Below are 21,603 nucleotides of genomic sequence, written 5' to 3' on the forward strand. Positions count from 1 at the left end.
ATTAGGAATTAAACCAAGTAAAAATAACAAGTCACTTATTAATTATTTCTAGATGTTTAAGGTAATTAATTCAATTAATTCTTATGTTTGAACAATCACAAACATTCAAATCAAAGCAGTTATTAATAAATGACACCAAATATAACTCTTGAAGGTAAATCCCAACTCAGGATTAAAAACCTTTGGACAAACTTGTCAGTAAACGATTTACTAAAAACGTAACTTACAATTAGTTCAGACACTGCTAAATATTAGCTAACTCTGATCATTTAGCTTGTAAATCACCAAGAAACTCCTTTAGTCGTGCACACTAACACTTTCTAGGAATTTGGGCTACTTTTCTCTTCGTTGGATCTCCAAGAATGAACCTCATTCTTCACTAGAACCTCGTTCTGTAACATTGAAACTCCAAGTGCCTCTTCTTCCAACTTCAGAACTCTGAAGGCTTAAAGGTGAAGGTGGAGTTTTGTTACGGTGTTTGATCAAATATCCTTTTATGTTTTGATCTATGACTGACACAAAATATACTGAAATATGAAATTTGATCTTCAAAGTATGTTCTCTTGACTTAATTCAAGGCTTAACCAATGTTAGAACAATGTTTTAGATAAAGTATATGAACAATAATTTTTGGGCTTGAATCACTAGAATCAATGGAATGTATTTATGATCTTCAAGGTAAAATAATGATTCAACACACTTTAGGATGATCTAGGCTTGTCTATTTATAATATGAAGTGTTTGGGGGCTGAAATATGATAGCAAAACTGGCTGCTTAATCGAAACAGGATTTACTCGAATATATATACCACTAGAGCTCCAATCTAGCATCAAGCGAGTGGTAGGTAATCATCAGGGTTCTGTTTTGCATGTTGAGCTCCATCAAGGCGTTAATCAAACGGTGCTTAGTCCCTTTTTTGCTCTACTTCTTAAAGCCCAAAACTTGATCTTCTTCTTGTATTTCTTTGACTTCTTTTTGGACTCTATCCACTCCAAACCATTTTATTTTGACTTTAATTACAACTCGATTAATTCCTAATACAATTCAACTTAACACATGATTTTGACTAAGGAAATTGTCAATTACAAATTTAGAAATTGCTAAATATATAATTTAAACCTAACAAAGACTTCTCCAAAACAAAGAACCAACTCCAAGTATACCTCTAAAACAGAATTCTAGTCACACCGATTTTTAAACAAATCTCTACCTTGAACAAATTCCATTGCAAGGAATAAAACTTCACTCTTCAACATACTAAAAAAAAGAAAAAGAGTAAAGAAAATTTCTATATAGAACACTCCAAACAAACACATCACCTCTTCCACAAAGCCCCTAAGTACAAACTCAACAACTGCGAACTAAATCCAAGTACTACATACCTGTAGAATTACCTTGGTCATCAAACTTGCTCAAATCACCAGAAATAACAAAATCATTATATTGACAACCAACTCTACCCGAGTTAACAAATTTACTCAAATTATCCCCACGAGTAACAAGATCACAAATGACTCCATCCGTGTCAACACTTATCAACGCATAAACAACCAAATTGCCTCATTAAATCCCTGTTGAGGTCTAATATCTTTTTTTTTTATATAATTTAGTGACGGTTGTATCCAATGTGATCGTCGAACCTTGTGAGACAAATTCTGGTACCCTTGCTTTCTTTCAGAACTTCAATTTCACTCGTATACCTATATACTTTTGGAAAGAGTACTCAAAGGAGATAAAATTTCTGGTCAAATCTAGAATATGTCTCACTTCACTGAGTGTCCTAATCACCCCATCAAACATCTTAATTTTGACCTTACCAATATCAGCAATCTTACAAGGTGAATTATTTTTCATTACCATGGAACCTGTTTAAACTATTTCATATGTTGAAAATCAATCCCAATTAAGACACATATAAAAAGTGTAAGCCGTATCAAGAATCTAATCCTCGTCATGTTTGGAGTCGCCTTCAGAAATAACCAAAAGATCTTTATCACTACAATCATCTTCTATAAAACTGGCTTCACCGTAATTACCTAGTCATATCTTCTGATCAGTTGCAACTAATTTATACACGTTCTGCCACTTATAGAAATCATTCTACATGCACCCCTTTTCTTATAATAACAACAAACTATATCACTATTATTAGACTAAAACCAACCCCTTCCATGATCGCCCAAGTTCTTCTCCAAACAACAAGTGAGTAGCTGCTTTATCTTCTACTTATAATGAATCACATCATAAACTTCATCAATTGTGAGAGTATCTCGACTAAAAGATGGTGTTCCTGAATGTCACATATGAAGCAGGGCAATGGACATAACAAAATCAACCCTAAATCTTCTTCATTCTACTTGACCTCCACGGTCTCCAAATCAACGACAATTTTCTTGAATATAGATATATGATCTTCCAAAGATTGATCTTCTGTCATGCGATGAGAATATAAAAAGCTACTTTAGATGTAGTTTGCTAGTTAGACTTTGAGTTGTGCATAACTATTTTAACTTCAACCATAATGCAGCTGAACTTTTCTCCTTTAAGATGTCCCAAAATTTTTGATTTGAAAGATGAAGATGTATTTGTGATAAGACGTTCCAATCCTTATGTTGTTTCTTTTCTAGTATCAAAATTGAGGTTATCTTATCTAGCTCTAATAGAGCATCATAGAACTCTCACATCTTAATCTGCCACAAAGAAAATCTAGTGTTGCGATTGAAAAGAGAAATATCAAACTTTATATTTGCTATCCTGAAACAATCAAACATCGTTCTAAGTTGATCAACATTGTTCTAATATGAAACCAAGCTCACTCTCTCAAGAACTATCTAATCTTGCTTTGATACTACTTGTTAGAAATTTAGCCAATAGTTATGAATATTAAATACGAGAAAATGGTCAAAATGAAAGTAACAAGCACAAGAACACAAGATTTACGTGAAAACCTAGGAGAGAAAAAAATCACGTATAGAGGTAGAGAATTCACTATATCAAAAGTAAAGAATTACAATATTTTATGCCGAATCTCACAAGACTCTCTCATGATCTCTCTATTTGTAAATCTCTCTATTAATTTGGATACTTCAAATTTGTGTAATATATCACATATTTATAATACAATAACCTTAACATACCAGGAAAATTAATACATGAAGAGTTTAATATATTGTGAAGTCCGAATTTAATGAGTAAAACCAATAATGAAATATTTGGGTTGAAATAGGACTCCTAAAACTAGCCAAATCTCAATATCCTAAAGATCCAGATAATATTGCCTCTCGAACGACAACCTCGTAGCTGGCGAGCGGTGCCACCGCCTTTCGAATGACCAATGTCTTGTTTTGAGCGCTCGAGCACGTAATGAGCAGTCAACAAGTGATTTTACGACGACTACTTTGCCCTGGTCTATCTTTTGTCTTCTTTGACTCCTTGTTGTTTTTTATTTCTTCAAGACTTCTCCAAAACAACAACCAACCCAAATATACTTCCAAAACAGATTTTGTGTTACATCGAAATTGTAACGTTATCTACAATTTCTTGTTGTTTTATCTATAATTTTACAATAGAATATTTTTCATGAGTATTAATTTAACTCACATTGTTAATACAGGAGGACAAGCTAAACAATTAATCATATTACACCATTTAAAAAATTATATTGTATCTTATGAAACAATTATTTTATGATATTTCTTATCTGATGTTCTAGAGTTACACCTTTTATATCGCTGTGGTTGTTGAGAGTTTTCTTTTACTCGAACAAGAAATCTTTTAAATATATGTTTCTATAAAATAACACAAATCTTGTTCTCTTTAGTGTCATGGAGGGGCTATGAAGATGTTGACTCCACCGAGGGTGGGGCCATGGAAGCACCACCTTGCACCCACATTTCACCATCACCGTCACCCACACCCAACCACCACCATCTTTTCAATCCTTAGCACTCTCCATTTCGAGCATTTTGATAGTGGCAGAAATGAGTTATGCACTAGAAGAGGGAATAAAGAATACATGGCCATACATCAAAGTAAAGGACGAGCTCTGTCTCATCTTTATTGAAACATTACACCATGTCCTAGATAATGAGAATAACTATGGACCCAAGATTTCATCACCATCCACTAATTCGAAAATAAGCGGTCTCCACTCCACTTTTTTCCTTTTGTTAACATTACAAGGACTTTATGGTAAAAGTGTAGATAAGATATTGTATTATTTAGATTTTAATCGATACATATGTACTAATCGAATATCATTTAATATTTTATGAACTTAGGAAACCAACTTATAGAGTTGAAAGATGACTTAGAACCACACATGTCCAACAAATATTTTGAGCTAGCATGCGAGACTCGCGCCTCGAGTAGTAAATTAAACATTTGACTCCATATCCATCGTATCTTATGAAATGGATTGGACATATGCTCTTCTTGGTATATTCATATGCCATGTTTGATAAATCAAATAAAGTCGCACTAGATAAGACATTTCAAAAGAAATTTAAAATGAAAATTTAACTTAATATATATATTGTACATTTATTTAGAACTTGCTTGACAAGACTTCTACTTCTTAAAGAAAAGTTTTCTTGGGGAAGTTACTGATGTGATAATGTTGTTCAAAATAAACAATAACAATAAAAAAAATTTTGGTCTTTGCGACTGTATGGCATATTGTCATGCGGTCACATGGGGCAAACCATGTGACTGCATGGATTTGTACCATGTGGTCGCATGGTGTATTTATTTGGTTGTTGGAGGCCATTTTCTCCTGTTGTAAATTTAAAACTGGTGACTTTTGGCTTAAAGTTTGGTACCATTTTGTGAATGTGGGTGTATGCCTATTTATATTGGATCCATGTTAAAGGCCAACACATTACAAAAATATCAAGGTTTCATATTACTTCCAAAACAAAGATCAAAGTCTTTAAAAGCCATATCATATTCATTCTTTGTTTTCTTCAAGTTTTCTAGGATTTGCACTTGTGCTTTGGTATTTAAATCCTTGCAAGACTTGTTATAATCCTACAAACCATTTGCCAACAACCTTCGAAGTATCTCAAATTCATAGGAGAAGGGGCAAATATCGTTTGAGGACAACAATATCGTGTTCAAGTCATTCATTAATATAAGTTCGAGATTATCTTGTTATTGGCATTTCCTATTCATATATTTGTGATCTCTACTCCAATCTAGTGAATTTTCTCCAACAATTTCAAACGATACTTTTGGAATGGAAAGCGAACAACGTTGGAGACAATTAAACTCATGAATCAAGACTTGGTGCAGTTAGATCAGTTCGATGCAATGAACTACAATCGATGGAAAGAGAAATTGAAGTTTTTTCTCACTGCTCTAAAGATTTTCTACATCCTAGATCCGGAATTGGCGCAACTACCTGAACCAACAAATGGAGAAATCGAAGCGGTGAGGAATGAAAGACAAAAGCGCCAAGAAGATGAGTTAATATGCCGCAGTCACATCCTCAACGCATTATCGGATCGTTTTTATAACTTATATACAAACACAACTTCAGCAAAGGAAATTTGGGATACGCTAGAAAATAAGTAAAAAGTAGAAGAAGAAGTTACAAAGAAAATTTTAATTTCTAAATACTTCGATTTTAAATTTTTAGAGAATATTCCCCTTCTTCTCCAAATACATGAAATGCAAGTAATTGTTAATAAGTTGAAAGCAGTGAAAATTGAAATACTGAAGACTTTTCAATTGGGGGCTATAATTGCTAAACTTTTCGGAATTTGGAAAGGATACCGGAAGAAGATAATGCATAGTTCCAAAGATTATCTTTGGAACAACTGCAAAAAATCTTCGGATTGAGGAAGGTCGAGAATACGTGATAAAAGTGATTCTTATGAGGGCACTTTTAAAGTAAATGCTGTAGAAAATTTCGAACCGCCAACAAAACTCAACAAAAAGAAGCCTTCAAGGAACCTTAACAAGTTCAAGAAGATGACCAAATGAGGATGCTTTGTTTGTGAAAAATCTGAACACTACGCAAAAAATTGTAGACACCAGAAACGCAACAACTCCGAGGGTAATGTGAATTCTATCCAACAAGATAAGATTGTGGCCACCATAAGCGAAATAAATGAAATTAAGGAAAATGTTCCTAGCTGGTGATATAATAGTTGTGCCACGGTGCATGTATCATATGACAAATCTTTGTTCAAAACATACAATGAAGTGGATGGAGACCAAGAGATCCAAATGGGTAGCGGGATGCGGTCCAAAATAATTGGAAAATGAAGTGTAGAAATTATCTTCACTTTTGAAAAAAATGTTACTCTCACAAATATACTACATGTTCCGGACATTAATAAGAACTTAGTGAGTGGAAATCTTTTAGAAAAATCGGGCATTTAAAGTGTCTTTGAGTTCGGTAAATTTATATTATCACTTAACGATAAATTTGTTGGAAAGGGCTATTCATGTGAAAGAATGGTCAAATTTTGTACTATTGAAAATGAAATAAATAAAATTGATTTTACTTACATGATTGATTTATTTTCTTTATGGCATGCTAGATTAGGTCACATAGGTAAAAGTACCATGAAACGTATGAGAAATTGTAACTTAATCTCATATGATGAAAATGATGTCATTAAATGCAAAATATGTGTAGAAGCAAAAATGGTTAAAAAGTCCTATCAAAGCGTTATGAGGACTTCTAGCATATTAAAATTAATTTATTTCGATATATGTGAATTGAATGGCATGCTAACAAGAGATGGAAATAGATATTTCATAACATTTATTGATGATTACTTAGGATATACTTATGTTTATTTGATGAAACATAAATATGAGGCCTTTGATTTGTTTAAGACTTCTAAAATGAAGTTGAAAATCACTTAAATAAGAAAATAAAGACCTTAAGAAGTGATAGAGGTGGTAAATACTTCTCTAGTAAATTTAATTTATATTGTAAACAACATGGCATAATTCACCAATGTTCTGCACTTAAGACACCCGAACAAAATGATTTGGTTGAAAGGAATAATAAAACTTTAGTAGAAATGATTAATGTCATGCTTATATATGCTAAGTTGTCGTTTATATTATGGAGTGAAACTTTATTAAGTGCATGTAGGATACTTAAAAAAAATTCCTTCTAAACATACAAATGTTTCTTCCTATGAATTGTGGAAAGAAAGAAAATCGAACATTGGATATTTCAAAGTGTTGGGATGTCCTGCTTATTGCAAGAACACAAATCCTAATAGGACCAAATTAGGTTCAAGAGGCATTAAATGTGCTTTTGTTGGATATGTCAATAATAGCAAATCTTATAGATTGCTAAACTTGGAGACCAATGTGATTATCGAATCAATTGATGTAGAGTTCTTTGAAAATTTGTTATCATTGGATAATGAATTAAAGGAAAATATTGAAAACATCCCTAGCTCAAGTGGAACACGTGATGAAATGTCTTCTAAAGATATTGATGAGTCTAGTGAACCACGAAAAAGTAAGAGAACTCGAGTTGAGAAGACTTTGGGACCGGATGAAATTGATTCTCAACTAATCTCTTTTTACTTAGTAGAAGGAAATGAGTTGAATATTGTAAGAATAATCCCTTTTGTTCTACAAGTGGAAACCGACCCTAAACCTATAAAGAAGCTATGGCTTCTCGTGATAGCATTTTTTTTGGAAAGATGTAATTAAAGATGAAATGGATTCGATAATATCTTATAAAACTTGGGAACTTGTCGATCTACCACAGGGATCCAAACCTATTGGATGTAAATGGGTATTTAGGAGGAAATATAATGTTGATGGCTCTCTAAATACTTTCAGAACTAGATTAGTAGCTAAAGGATATCGACAAAAAGAAGGAATCGACTATTTTGACACTTATACACCGGTAGCAAGAATAACACCGATTAAGATATTATTCGCATTGACCTCAATATATAACTTGCATGTTCATCAAATGGATGTCAAGACGACATTCTTAAATGGGGATCTCGATGAGGAGGTCTATATGGAGCAATCTGAAGGGTTCGTTCTACCTACAAATGAACATTAGGTATGTAAGTTAGTAAAATCCTTATATGGTTTGAAGCAGACACCTAAAAAATGGCATGAGAAGTTTGAATTAGCTATAACATTATTCGGATTTAAACATAATAGTATAGATAGATGTTTATATTCTAAAGTGTATCATGATTATGTGATATTTATATGTTTATATATTGACGATATGTTAATTATAAGTAATCACGTGGACGGTATAGAAGAAACAAAGAGATTTTTATCTTTTACATTCAAGATAAATGATCTTGGTTAAGTGGATACCATTTTAGGTATCAAAGTCACAAAGACTAGTAGGGGTTGTCACCTAAGTCAATCACATTATATTGAGAATGTGATAAACAAGTTCAAATACTTGAACATAAAAGAATATATTACTCCAATTGATCCAAGTTCAAAATTTGTAAAGAATGATGGAAGGGTGATTGTTCAATTGGAATATACTAGTACTATTGGAAGTCTTATGTATGCAGTTCAATACACAAGACCGGATATAGAATATGCTATTAGTAAAATTAATAGATTTACTAGCAATCCGAGTAAAAATCATTAGAGGGCCATTGGGAGAGTTTTTGGATACTTAAAGAAAACAAAAAACATAGGCCTGCAATATACTAAATTCCCGGCAATATTGGAAGAATTTACCGATACTAGTTGGATATCTAGCACGGGTGAAAGTAAATCCACCTCAGGTTGGGTGTTCACTCTAGGAGGAGGTGCTATTTTTTGAAAATCAAAGAAACAAAAATGCATAACAAACTCGACTATGAAATCAAAATTTGTACCCCTATCGAATAGCGGGAAAGAAATTGAGTGGCTTAAGGATCTCTTTTATGAGATACCTTTGGGATCGAAGAATATTTCTTCAATACCTATCATGTGTGGTGGTCAAACCACATTAGCAGCATACAACAAGATATACAACGGAAAGTCTAGATACATGAGTCTTAGACATGACTATATAAGGAAGTTAATCAAGGATGGAATAATTTCCCTAAATTATATAAGGTCAATTGAGAATTTAGCGGATCATTTGACTAAACCTCTAAACAGAGATTTAGTAGCATTTATTTCAAGTAGGATGTGGTTGAAATTTCTTAACTAAAAAGGTTCACTAATGACGGTAACTCTACCTGTCATTACTTAAAAGGTAATTTACGGGTTCAAAGGGTAACAACAAGTCATTCGATATGTGAATAGTTGCAGCATTATTAAAAAATCCGCAATAATCTTATCATAATTAAATTAATGTTGGTTGTTACTGAAATGAGGGATGAGCTTTAAGCTCTTAATGAAGTTCAATGCTAAAACACAAGTACCTCTAAAGGTAACAAAGGTACTGGAAAAACTTCACTTAAACAATCTTCAAGGTGGTGCCGCCTTAATAGAGAGTTTGAGTCTCTCTTTTAAAAGATTGTTGAAAGGGATAAGCGCAAGGCCATAAAAGCGCTAAGCGAGTTATGAGAAACTTGAGAATACGTGGTACTTGTGTGTGTGTTCTTACCAGTATTGTCATATAGAATAACTAGTTCAAAGCTACACGCTACCTTTGATTCCGACTATACTTTGTTTGAATTACACTGTGGTTAGATTCAAATTGAAAGATATCTAATCGTTATGCATGAGTATCGTATATTATGAATATGAGACTTGTTAATTTTGAACAAGTAGGGGATTGATGTGATAATGTTGTTCAAAATAAACAACAACAATAAAAAAAAAAATTTGGTCCATGCGACCGCATGGTTTGCCCATACCGAGACCAATTTGGCCGTTGAAGGCCGTTTTCTCTGTTGTAAATTCAAAATTGGTAACTTTTGACTTAAAATTTGGTACCATTTCGTGATGTGGTGTATGCCTATATATATTGGATCCATATTGAAGGCAAATACTTTACAAAAACATTAAGGTTCCATAATACTTCCAAAATTAAAGATCAATGTCTTTATAAGCCATATTCATATTGATTTTTTGTGTTATTCAAGTTTTCTAAGATTTGCATTTGTGCTTTGGTGTTTAAATCCTTGTAAGGCTTGTTAAAATCATGCAAACCATTTGCCAACAACCTTCGAAGCATATCAAATTCATAGGAGAAGGGGCAAATATCATTTGAGGACAACGATATCGTGTTCAAGCAATTCATTAATACAAGTTCAAGATTATCTTGTTATTAGCGTTTCCGATTCATATTTTGTGATCTCTAATCCAATCTGGTGAATTTTCTCCAACAGTTACCATGATCAATTATTTCTAAAAACTCTTCAAACCAGAAAAACAATCCCAAAAAATTATTTAAATATGTTCAAAAGTATTTTCTCAATCTCAAAAGTAAGGGTGCTAACCTTTGCCATTTTGGAGCCGTTTTCCATTTTTAGTTTTCAAAAACGTCGAAAACGCGTTTTCGGTAAAAAAAAAATTACTGAAGAAAACGAAAAATGTGAAATCAGTTTTGGGCGTTTTCTTCACAAAAGGCGGAAATTGTAGAAAACGCGAAAAATGTACACTCTTTCTGGATGAACGCATTTCCCGGCTTCTTCTCTCTTGAGCCTCCTCAACTGCCGGAATCACCACCTTCGTCACCTTCCGACGACGAATCCACTTGCTTCAACCACTAGAAGCCTCGCCTCATTCCCCTCTACAATATCCAACCAACCATCAGCCACAAAATCAATCGGAGGCAGTAGAAAATCCAGCCAAAAACACAAATGTCGCACCCACTTTTCTGCCGGAGAACTCCCATTCCGGCGACACCCACGGTCGCGCACTACCAACAGTCGATAGCCCTCATCCAGGTGAACAATATCATGTCCTAACATCAACCAATAATACACCAATTCGTTGAGATGTGAATCTACTCAAATACGGTAGTAGCGAGAACGAAGCAACGATATCGATTCATGTTTCTGGCCAATTTGAATAAGTTGATTAGCATCATGTCCCTACAACCATGGGTAACACTTCAATTTCATCAATTCATGCAGAAATCGTCGCTGGAATGGGAGTTTTCAGCCTCGCGACTTGTTGATTTAGAGCAGAAATTCCAGCCTGTTCAGCTGGAGTTAGGCCCAACTGTTGGGTGGGATTTATAGACGGCATTGCAGGCTTCAAAGTGGTACTATGATCCAGTGACCATGGTGGCCGGAAAGTGGGAGATGATGCTCCATAGGTGGCAGTATTGAGAGAGTGTGTGAAAATGTTTTCTAAATTTTGTAAACCAAACACATTTTCTTATTTTTTGTTTTGAGAAATAGTTTTTCAAAATGACAAACCAAACATATTTTCAACAATTTGAAAACAAACACTCAAAACACAAAACTCAAAATGAAATTGAAAACAGAAAAATAGAAAACAGAAACGCAAAGCGAACGCCCCCTAATTTTTTTAATTTTTGAAAATTCTTGTCAAATGATCCGTTAATATTTTGTACCGAATAACAATCCCAATAAATTATTTCAACATGTTCAAATGTATTTTCTCGATCTCAAAAGTAATTTTTTTTAACTTTTTTAAAATTCTTGTCAAATGAGCCGTTAATATTTTGTACCAAATATATCGATATCATTAATATACACATGTAAGAGAGAAAAAAGTGTGTATGAAAGAGAAAGAGGGCTATGTTTGTTCCCATGTAAGAGTATCTTCAAGAGACCCTATTTTTAAAGAGCATATTCTATCATTTAGAGAGTATTAATAAATTTAGAGAGAAAAATTTGAAATATTCCAATGAGCTCTTTATATTTAATACTTAATTTTACTATAAAAAAATATTTATTATTTATTTTTGTATTTTATTTTAATTATATTTTCTCTAAATTATTTTATTATTTTTCTACATTGAAAATTGAAACACTTTGAATGCATTTAATTGTAGAGAGCGTCACTCTCTAAATTAAAATGTTAATTTGAAGAGTATGTTGGAGCGTAATTTTAAGAGTCGACTTTTTAAAACGGTAACGAATCATGAAATCTTGGTGATCTTCTCTATCTAATGAATGGGGAGTCTGCTTGAAAATCATCCGCCCTGCCGGGTATATGTAATTTATGAAAAATTTCTATTTCCAAGCTTTTAGAATAATTATTTATGATTGATCATAGAGAGATGTTAAAAGAGTTTTGTAGATGCTCTAAGTGTGAACATGTGGTATTTCATTTCTTAAGATAGCCACGTGTATGGGTGTTGATTAGGCTCTTCGATTTGGATGACCCATGACTCGGCCCAAAAAAAGGTCCGAGCCAACCTGACTTGTAGCTTGATTCTACCTAGCCGAGGCTCGGGTTGAGCCCCATTTTGGAGCGTTGGCCCAAGTTCAAACCAGCCCGTGACCAAATTTAAAGAAAAACACCAAAAAAACTAATAATAATAATAATAATAAATCTTTTGTAGCTGTATGTAGCTATGCGATGAGCCACATGGGTCAACCCGTGAGCAAATTTAAAAAAAGTAAAAAAAGGGGTCGACTTGGCTCGGGTTGAGCTTATATTTTTTGGTCTAGTAAAAGCTTGGCTCGATTCGAGTAAAAAAGAATTTTGAACCATTTTTATTTGAGCTGAACCTGAGTTTCGATTAGATTCGTTGACATCTTTAGCCATGCCCTTCTCATGGATAAGGATTTGGGCACCCACAATAAATAATTATGCTTTCACATCGACTATGCTTTGCCAAGGGTACGTTATATTCTTCCCCTTTCGATTTGGGTAATATAAACGTTTGCTAATTCATGATTAGCCATTTAGGTGACGGTTTGATAACTATTTTTTTCTTTTGTAATTGTCATTATTTACATGTGTGATTGGTTTGATCTTTGATTCTTATTATTAAGAGATCCCAATCAAATCATAAGAGTTTTCGAGTCTGTTTAGGTTTGATAGGAGTTAGACTGGATGATAAAAAAATTTAAAATATATTCAACTCCATATCGGACCTAAATTTTGACTAAAAAAGACGACACTACTTGTCCAATTGAAAACTGATTCAACTAGTGCAACGATATGATTTGATATTGTTTTGCTTTGAATATAATCATATTTTGGTGTGCTGAAAACAAATCCATTGCAGAAAACTTAGTTTAAATATTCAACCTTGCTATACGTCCACGACCACATGGGCCTTGAACGAATAGGGGTACCATTTGGAGCCCCCTATAGGTGGGGGGCTTGTTCGTCCGTCCAGGGCCCATGTTTCAATATTATTATTTGTTTCAAAATCAAAATTTTACCATTTAATAAACAAAAGTGTTTGTCGTTGCACCCCTATATAATTACAAATTTGGATATTTTATTCTTCTTCTTTTTCTTGTTGTTGTTTATGATCTTCCACTCATCTGACTAGAGATGTCAATAATGATGGATGGCTAGGCCATGAGAAGGAAGACTTATTATATGCTTACACATGCACGTTGAAGATCCTATTATTATTATTATTATTATTATTATTATTATTATTATTATTATTATATATTCATTGTAGTTATTCTAAAATGAAAAGCAATTAATACATATTAAATCTCAAAATTTATATAAAAAAAAATTACGAATAAAGACATAGTACATATAGTAGAAAAAGAACTAATATAAGTGTATGTTTGGTTTGGATTAAAATCTGATTTTAATTTAAATTAAAGTCAAACAATCAATATTTAACCACATTTTTCATGGATTCTACAAATTTTCAACCTCACTATTTCAAAAACTTCTATTAAAATCTACTAAAAGTTTAATTTTAATTAGAGAAATTACAAGCAAAACTTTAAAGAGTGGTTATATTTCCACCACAATTTTTATTTAATACACCATATTTTAATTGTAATTAAATTCTTCAATCTTTGATCATTGTAACAATTATTTCCTTAACTATTTTCATCAAATTTCTATCTTCAACTTTCTATTATTTAATACGTCTCGTCCTTAATGATTATTTATATCAAAATATTTCATTTTCATGCTTTGAAATAAGGAAAAAAAAATTCGCATTTTTTATTTATTTATTTTTAAAATTATGATGAAAAATAAGTTGTTTCAAGTTATTTTGACGAACTTTTGGATATAAAATTGTTATCAAATACAACACGTATTAACTAATGATATGTTTGATTGTAAGAATGACAAAAAAAATAGTTAAGGACATAAGTAGTATATTAAGTAAAGATTGAGAACCTAAAATACAATTATAATGTTGTATGAGGGATCCGGCCCACCAAGCCTTTCTCCTTGTGCGTGGCGACTTCCCATTCGTTCCTATGTCGTCACTCCCATCACAGAATCAAATCCCGGTTCACCGTACTGGATGTAAACCGGAGCCTTTACCCTCCCGGACTACACAAACCAAACCGGCCGGCTTATATATTAAACCTCACTTCTAGTGGAAAAACGAAAAAACCCCAGATTCCGATCACAGATTTGTATTAAACCAGAATTTCTTATTTGTTTGAAAAAATAAATAAATTTAATTACTCAATTTTGATCTGAAAAGCATACATTTTTCTTTTTATCTGTTCAGCCAAAGTAATTTTATAGCAAAATTAAGCAACTGTGATTTCTGCGGTGGAAAATGGAGGGTGAGCTGAAAGAGTTGTTGACTGATCTCAAAACTCTCAAAAGTTCTCTGCCAGATCGATCTTATCAAGCTCTGATCGACAAGGTATTCGTTTAAGTCTTAATTTTTTTGTGTTGTTATGAAATTATGATGGATTGTTTCTATATCTTTATTAATGATTCTGTTTTGATATGAAATTTCGGCCCTAGGACTGGAATTACTATTAAAATTGGAACTCGAAGTGTGGGAGCGTATGACATTTTTATAGTTCTGTTTTCAGAAATAAAATTTAGGACCAAAGATAATTTCGTTGTCATAAACAAAATCATTAAATATAAATGTTAGATATCTGGAATAAGTAATCAAGGCTATCTGTGGAATCTAATTGAATTGGGAGGTAAAGAGAAGAAATCTAAACAAAGAATTTTTACCTCCTGGTTCCATTGGAGTTCCTGTGGAATACATTATCTGGTGTACATTGTCATATAGTTGATTTTTTCAGGGGTATATCCTACACATTGTCAGTATAAAATAAATTCACATGAGCAGCATTAATATTTCTATGGTTGCGGACTGTTATTCAGGTGGCAAAATTTTTAGAACGAGTTTATAAAAATACAATTAGTAGACAACGGTTAGAATATAGCCTCTCACAGCTGCGCAACTTTAAGGTGAGTGTCATGTGAGGCCTTCCTTAAAAGTCTCAAACCTTACGTCTTGAAGCATGCCATATGTGAGGCTTTGTTAAGAGCCTCGTAACTTATGCTTCTATTGCCATTTGTCAAAATACCTGATTTAACCTTTATGAACATCAGTTGCTTGAGACGTAGCACCAGAACTATTATATGTGACGACCATAAAACTATGTTGTGAAGTATTACTTTTTATGAGGTTGCATATAGACTATATTCTCATCGTGTATGGTGTTTTGATATGGTTGTGTTGTGTTTGTAGATGCAATCACGTCTTGAGCATCTTTCTACGATAGCAACATCAGGGCCAGTGCAACGTTTAAAAATCAAGGTTGTTGTGTTGCAAATTTGTATCATTAAATGCTGTATCCAAGTGAAGCGATAAGCTCAATAAGATGTGCCTGCCTGTTATTGCATTTCAGGATATGAGCGCTGAGGTGGTTGATAGCAATCCCTACAGCAGACTTATGGCGCTTCAGAGAATGGGTATTGTGGACAATTATGAAAGAATTCGGGAATTCTCGGTTGCTATAGTTGTCTGTACCTAACTCCTCTCTTTTTGTATCTGCTTTATTATCCTTTCACTTTTACAAAAATTAAGTGCACTACGTTGTAATGAACATGCTTAATAATGTTAATTATTCACTAAGTATAACAACCACCTAGCTTTTCCATTTTGTACTGTTACTTTCCAATGGAGAATATATAATTATATCGTAGAAATTTTTGCCTTTAAAGCTTCCTCCAGCGTCTGACTTTGAGCCTTTAATCTTTCTAATGCATTTACTTGTAGTCTGTAGGTTAATATGTTCAGTAATTTTTGTATTGGTACCTATACTAAACAGGCAGTCTGTGAACTGGTACTTAGATTCTACTGTTTTTATTACAGGGTATAGGTGGTGTTGGCAGTGTTGCAGCTGAGATGTTGACAAGGTGCGGTATAGGTCGCCTTTTGTTGTATGATTATGACACAGTGGAGTTAGCTAACATGAACCGGCTATTTTTTCGTCCAGAGCAGGTGTTCCTCGAGAAATAATTTTAATTTTTGAGATATAAGTGTTTCTCAGCAGCTAGAATGGTTGACACATGAAATGAAATAGTTAGGAACCTCACTTATTTGATATTGATTAATCTTGTTAAGAATTTTCACCCCTACACTTAGTTTACTTGGTATGCCATAAGGGTTCTAGGAGAAGCATAAGATCTTTTTGAAAAAGGCTAGGTTTTTGACCTGTAATATTTTATGAAATTTTATTTTGGAAGAAAACAGAGAAATGAACCAGAAGAAAAGCATAGTTGAATTTAAGAGGTATGTTCCATGTGGAAATTAATTACCTTTTCTAGTTTGAATAGAAAGTGCAAAAAACTTTGGAAAACATACCTTTGAAATACTTCCCATCTTCTAACTCTTTCATATGAGATTGCAGGGTTGAGTAAAAAGTTTTTCCTCCATTTTTTTAGAGAGATGTTCTTCTTTTTTCCGCTTTTTTCCTATTCCAAACATATTATCAATACATTTTGTATTCCCTTTTATAGGCTGGCATGACAAAGACAGATGCAGCTGTCCAAACTCTATCAGACATAAATCCTGATGTTGTACTTGAGGTGAAGTTTTGGCAATCATTTTTTCCCTTTTTGCAACTCTCACCTTCTCTTGCAGTCTGCATTCTCTAGTTATTTTCTTTGGCTTCTGCGGTGTTGATCAAGTGATTTTGTTTCTCAGAGCTATACATTAAATATCACAACAGTACAGGGCTTTGAAACATTCATGTCAAGTCTTAGAAATAAATCATTCTGCCCAAGTAAAGAAGGTTGTGGAGTCGATCTTGTTTTAAGCTGTGTAGATAATTATGAAGCAAGGATGGTGGTGAATCAGGTAAGAGGAAAAGGTCCTATGTCGAACTTTACAATATCCATGGTTTTGGTTAAATGCCTTGTAATTTCATTTCTACACAAGGTGGAGCTGTATTCTTTTCATACTAGAAGAATGTAGAAAATTAGATGTGCTGTTCTTCTTTTATACGACTATAAATTCTATAGCTAAATTAAGTCGTGTTGCAGGCTTGCAACGAGTTGAACCAAACATGGATGGAATCTGGTAAGTATTCCTTCTATTTGTTCCATACCTAATATCTGTATAAGACTTGTTTTGCTTGATTGTATGCATCATGTTGGATGCAAACATAATGTTATTTCAAGAACTGTAATATGACAAGCGATAGATATAAAAAGACATGTTTTCAATTTCGAAGCGTTGTCTCCATTTCATAAATGAAGCCTTGATCTAGTGGCAGAAGAGTTTGAGGCTGACATTATGAGGTACTAGTACTGCTTGAATAGCTAAGAACGATTCATCCACGCTTAAATTATGAAAGAATAGTGTCTGTTTACTGTTATTTATGTGTTTGCCGATGCTATACTCGATTTTGACAGTGGTAATAACACCTGCAAGACAGCTGTTTCAATTTTTCCTTTGTGAAGTCCGTTGTGCTTGAATTTGCTTGATGTAATTGAAGTAAACCTGCGAACGACTTTGGGTGCACATCTATGTAGCACGGACATTTCAATTAGGATAGCGTGTCCGGTGTCGATACCAACACTCTTTGAACATTCTATCATAAATATTTTCCATTTTTTAAATAACAAATAGGTACTCATATTTAAAAAATTTAAACAAGAAAAATTAATAACAAGTATAAAACTATATTTATACTATATAAATGAAGAATTTTAAAGAATTTAATCAACGAGTCGGTAACATGTCGTGTCGGTACTTTTTTGAAAAATCTCATATCGACATATTCGACACGTATCATATCGGACACACGTTTCCATATCGGTGCATCATAAGTGCATTATATGTATTCTTCTGTCTAATAATTGTATATGCATGATATGCTAGGTCAAGCTACTTTTGAAATTTATATCTAATGTATTGGTGTGCCCCTGTTTGTTTTGGATTAAAATCTTAATTCAAAGTCAACATTAAATTTTAATCACATATTTCATGGGACCAACAACTTTTCAATTATACATTTCAAAAACTTCTCTAAAAAAATCTAATTTTAATCCCCCACCAAACACTCTCACAAGTCTATGTACATTCGAACCTTTTATAATTAACCATCTCTTCTAACTAATGAAATTTCTGGGTACTAACTACATTCTAAAGCAATTGTTTTGGTAATTTCCATGACAAATATATATATATATATATATATATATATATATATATATATATTTCAAGAAACTGTTCCACAGAAAAATTTTTCAGACGTTTTTTTCTGCGCGTCTGTTACATATTATGTTAATACTATTTATAACATCAATCTAACTAAACCTTTTAGTTTGACACTCTATATCTTCTGAAGTTCCTAGATACTGAACACACTGGGAATCTCTATGTCATTCTCTGAAAATATAGAGTGTCTGTATTCACTCTATGCTAAGGTCTCAGGAGGCAAGCCACCTCAATTTCTTTGCAATCCTCTGTACTTATTTCTTGGCGTTTGTTGTATTATGAGACATGAATTGTTGGTTTAGTTGAATATGCACCCGTATACGCTCAAAATGCATGCTCTAGGAGCCAATAGCAAAGTGAAGTCATCCACTTTGCTCTCCCAGTCAATAATTTTGTTTAAGTTTGCACTTCAAATTTATAGGAGAAACCTTTTAGGGTCAGTGTCATATTTTGACGTCCATAGATACCAATTATGTTGAAGTTTATCGGAATCCTATAGCACCTGAATCATCCACAAATGATTTTTTCTTCTCTTCTTTGGCTCATGTCAACAGGCTGTCTTTTGTGATTACTTGGTGAAATAGAGGATTTAAATATTTATTCAACTAATCCTTACGTGAATGTACATGAACACTTTTTGCGCAGGTGTATCTGAAAATGCTGTTTCAGGTCATATACAATTGTTGGTTCCTGGCGAAACTGCCTGTTTTGCGTGTGCGCCTCCCTTGGTAAGTTTATTGTGCTTGGTGAAATTTTCTTGTTGAAGTTGGTTGGTCTAAATAATGGATTTTTGTTTTTAATCATTTTTTTGCCTTAATTTCTAATCTACATGGTTATTGCACTTGATTCAGACTGACTGCCTCTCTTGAAAATGACAAAAGTGATTGGCAATTTATCACAATAAGTAGATTAGTTTTATTTTTAGTCATAACATTACCATGTGGCAGTATTCTCTTTTGTTTATATAACATGTTTTGGAAGTGTTTATAAACGGTTTAAATTATAAATAGATAGAGATGAATGGTGGATAAATAAACAGTACTTGTGTGATCCTAGAAATGTGTGGACAAAAAATGACTTGAGTGTTCATAAATAGTTTATAAACATGAGCCAAATATAGGCTAGTCTATTAGCAGTTTCCTGCAAAAATAAAAAAGTAAAAATAGGTTTCTTAATATGCAATATTTACTGGAAAATGAATCACACTTTTGTGCCTGGTACTATCCATCTTAGGTTGTAGCATCTGGGATTGATGAACGTACATTGAAGCGCGAAGGAGTTTGTGCTGCATCTTTACCAACTACAATGGTATGCCTATTCTTTTAGCATATATCATCGTCTTTGTTGGGCTTGCATTAATATCAACATTCAAGCTGCTGGAAATGACAATTTATCCTATCTTGTTCTCTAGGTTCATTGATGTTTATTGATCAGAATAATAATCAGATCTTGTGATTCTTTTTATTTTTTATTTTTTTTCCTCTCAATCATCTAATGATTTTCTTATTAATTAAAATTGCTATTCTTCTTTTTCTTATCTTTATGAAATATTAGATTGAGGTAGTTACAATTTTTCTATACAACTTTCTGCTTGGTCATTGTTCAATTCGTTTTTTATATAAATGTTCAGATCACTAGATGGTAAGTTAGTAGCTGCTTATACTCCAAACATGAGGTATACAATATTGTCTTTCTGACTATCTTTCGACTTGACAGGGAGTTGTTGCTGGGCTTCTTGTACAAAATACACTTAAATACTTGCTAAAGTTTGGACATGTCACCCCATATCTGGTAAATCTTGAATAAGCCCGTCTGTCTATATGTGTAATTAGCTATATGTATTTCTACATAACTATGTGTATATACAAATACATGGGGTGTGTGTGTGAGTGTGTGTGAGAGAGAGAGAGAGTGTGTGTGTGTGTGTGTCTCATTTGTGCCTGTTACTTGTTTTCAGGGTTATAATGCCCTCAAAGACTACTTCCCAACAATGGAAATGAAGCCAAATCCTCAATGTTCCAATTCTGCTTGTTTGGAGAGGCAGGTATAGTGACCCGGATTTAGGACCTCTCTCCATTCATTAGAATTCACAAAAATATCTATATTGTGCTGTTTCCCTTCAATGTTCAATATATGTCAACTGTGCAGAAAGAATACGCTCTCGTGAAGCCCGCCAGAGATGCTGCTACTAAAGCCAAGATGGAGTCAGAAGCACCATCAGAAACAGAGTGCCTACATGAAGATAATGAATGGAACATAAGGTAACTCTTTGGTTGATTTTTCATTTTTCATTTTTCATTTGGCCTTTTGAGGAAACCTTGTCTTAATTCATTTATGTTCTAATTCTCCAAGTCAATGATTTTGCCCGATTCCAAATCCTCTTTACTTGCTGTAACCTCGTAAGTCCTCATTTTCCTGGGAGGCTACTGACAATTCTTATTTATGTTTGTTGTGATTCAGCGTTGTTGATGATACTGATCTGCAAGGCCCAGACGTCGGAAAAAGTTCAGGTTATTTTTTTTTCATTTTCTATGGCTGCATAGTCTCTCTCTTTTGTGTGCATGTTAAACTTGAGTAGATACATGTTACAAAATATTCAAATGGGTCAAGAAAGTATTTCTTTTCAAATTGAGTAAAGCAAACAAAAGAATTCTTATAATGTCATATTATATGTATTTGGTGAAAAATGAAGATATAGTGACAATTTCTTTCGGGGACAAATGTTAAAAATACATAATATGTTGAAATAGTTCATTGATTACTTTTGTGAGGTCTTTTATGAACAAAATTCCTTGTTTTGTTTCAAACTTTTGACATAGAACATGGAATGACAGTTAGAGCTGCCAGAGAATTTACATTAAGAAAAATGATAATATTACGTGGTTGAGAAAACTGGCTTTGCAGAAAGGTGGACTAATGGTCATCCCATGTTACACTGCCAGTGGACTTTTGCACCTAAATTTAATACCTATTAGAAACTGTCCTTTTGTATTACAAGAGAGAGAATGTCAAGGCCTCATAAGATACAAACTAACTATAGTGATAGTTATACTTCTTTACTAAGTGTTCTTGGCAACCA

General features: G+C 33.2%; 1 protein-coding gene across 2 annotated transcripts; it reads left to right on the top strand.

Annotated features, from left to right (window-relative positions):
* The first annotated feature begins 14,375 nt into the window (after positions 1-14,375).
* Positions 14,376-21,579, top strand: LOC111371814 (ubiquitin-like modifier-activating enzyme 5). Of its 2 annotated transcripts, none has more exons than XM_022993989.1 (13): positions 14,376-14,696; positions 15,546-15,614; positions 15,706-15,819; positions 16,173-16,301; positions 16,820-16,888; positions 17,007-17,159; positions 17,339-17,381; positions 19,170-19,252; positions 19,758-19,832; positions 20,241-20,315; positions 20,482-20,568; positions 20,673-20,785; positions 20,985-21,579. In XM_022993989.1, exons 1-13 carry the CDS (start codon positions 14,607-14,609, stop codon positions 21,100-21,102), a joined length of 1,218 nt encoding a protein of 405 aa, XP_022849757.1. In that variant the 5' UTR covers positions 14,376-14,606; the 3' UTR covers positions 21,103-21,579. The 2 variants fall into 2 exon arrangements, with proteins under 2 accessions (XP_022849757.1, XP_022849758.1); XM_022993990.1 differs by having other exon boundaries at positions 14,377-14,696; positions 17,345-17,381; positions 20,985-21,576.
* The last annotated feature ends 24 nt before the right edge of the window (positions 21,580-21,603 follow it).

This window comes from Olea europaea, chromosome 22 (assembly GCF_002742605.1).
Source record: "Olea europaea var. sylvestris chromosome 22, O_europaea_v1, whole genome shotgun sequence".
NCBI classification, from domain to species: Eukaryota; Viridiplantae; Streptophyta; class Magnoliopsida; order Lamiales; family Oleaceae; genus Olea; species Olea europaea.

Bases quoted from the DNA above. Each gene is read 5' to 3' on its own strand.
- LOC111371814 (XM_022993989.1), top strand. From the start codon at position 14,607: ATGGAGGGTGAGCTGAAAGAGTTGTTGACTGATCTCAAAACTCTCAAA. The intron at 16,889-17,006 runs GTGAAGTTTTGG...TTTGTTTCTCAG, and splicing joins ATCCTGATGTTGTACTTGAG to AGCTATACATTAAATATCAC. The intron at 20,569-20,672 runs GTATAGTGACCC...TCAACTGTGCAG, and splicing joins CTGCTTGTTTGGAGAGGCAG to AAAGAATACGCTCTCGTGAA.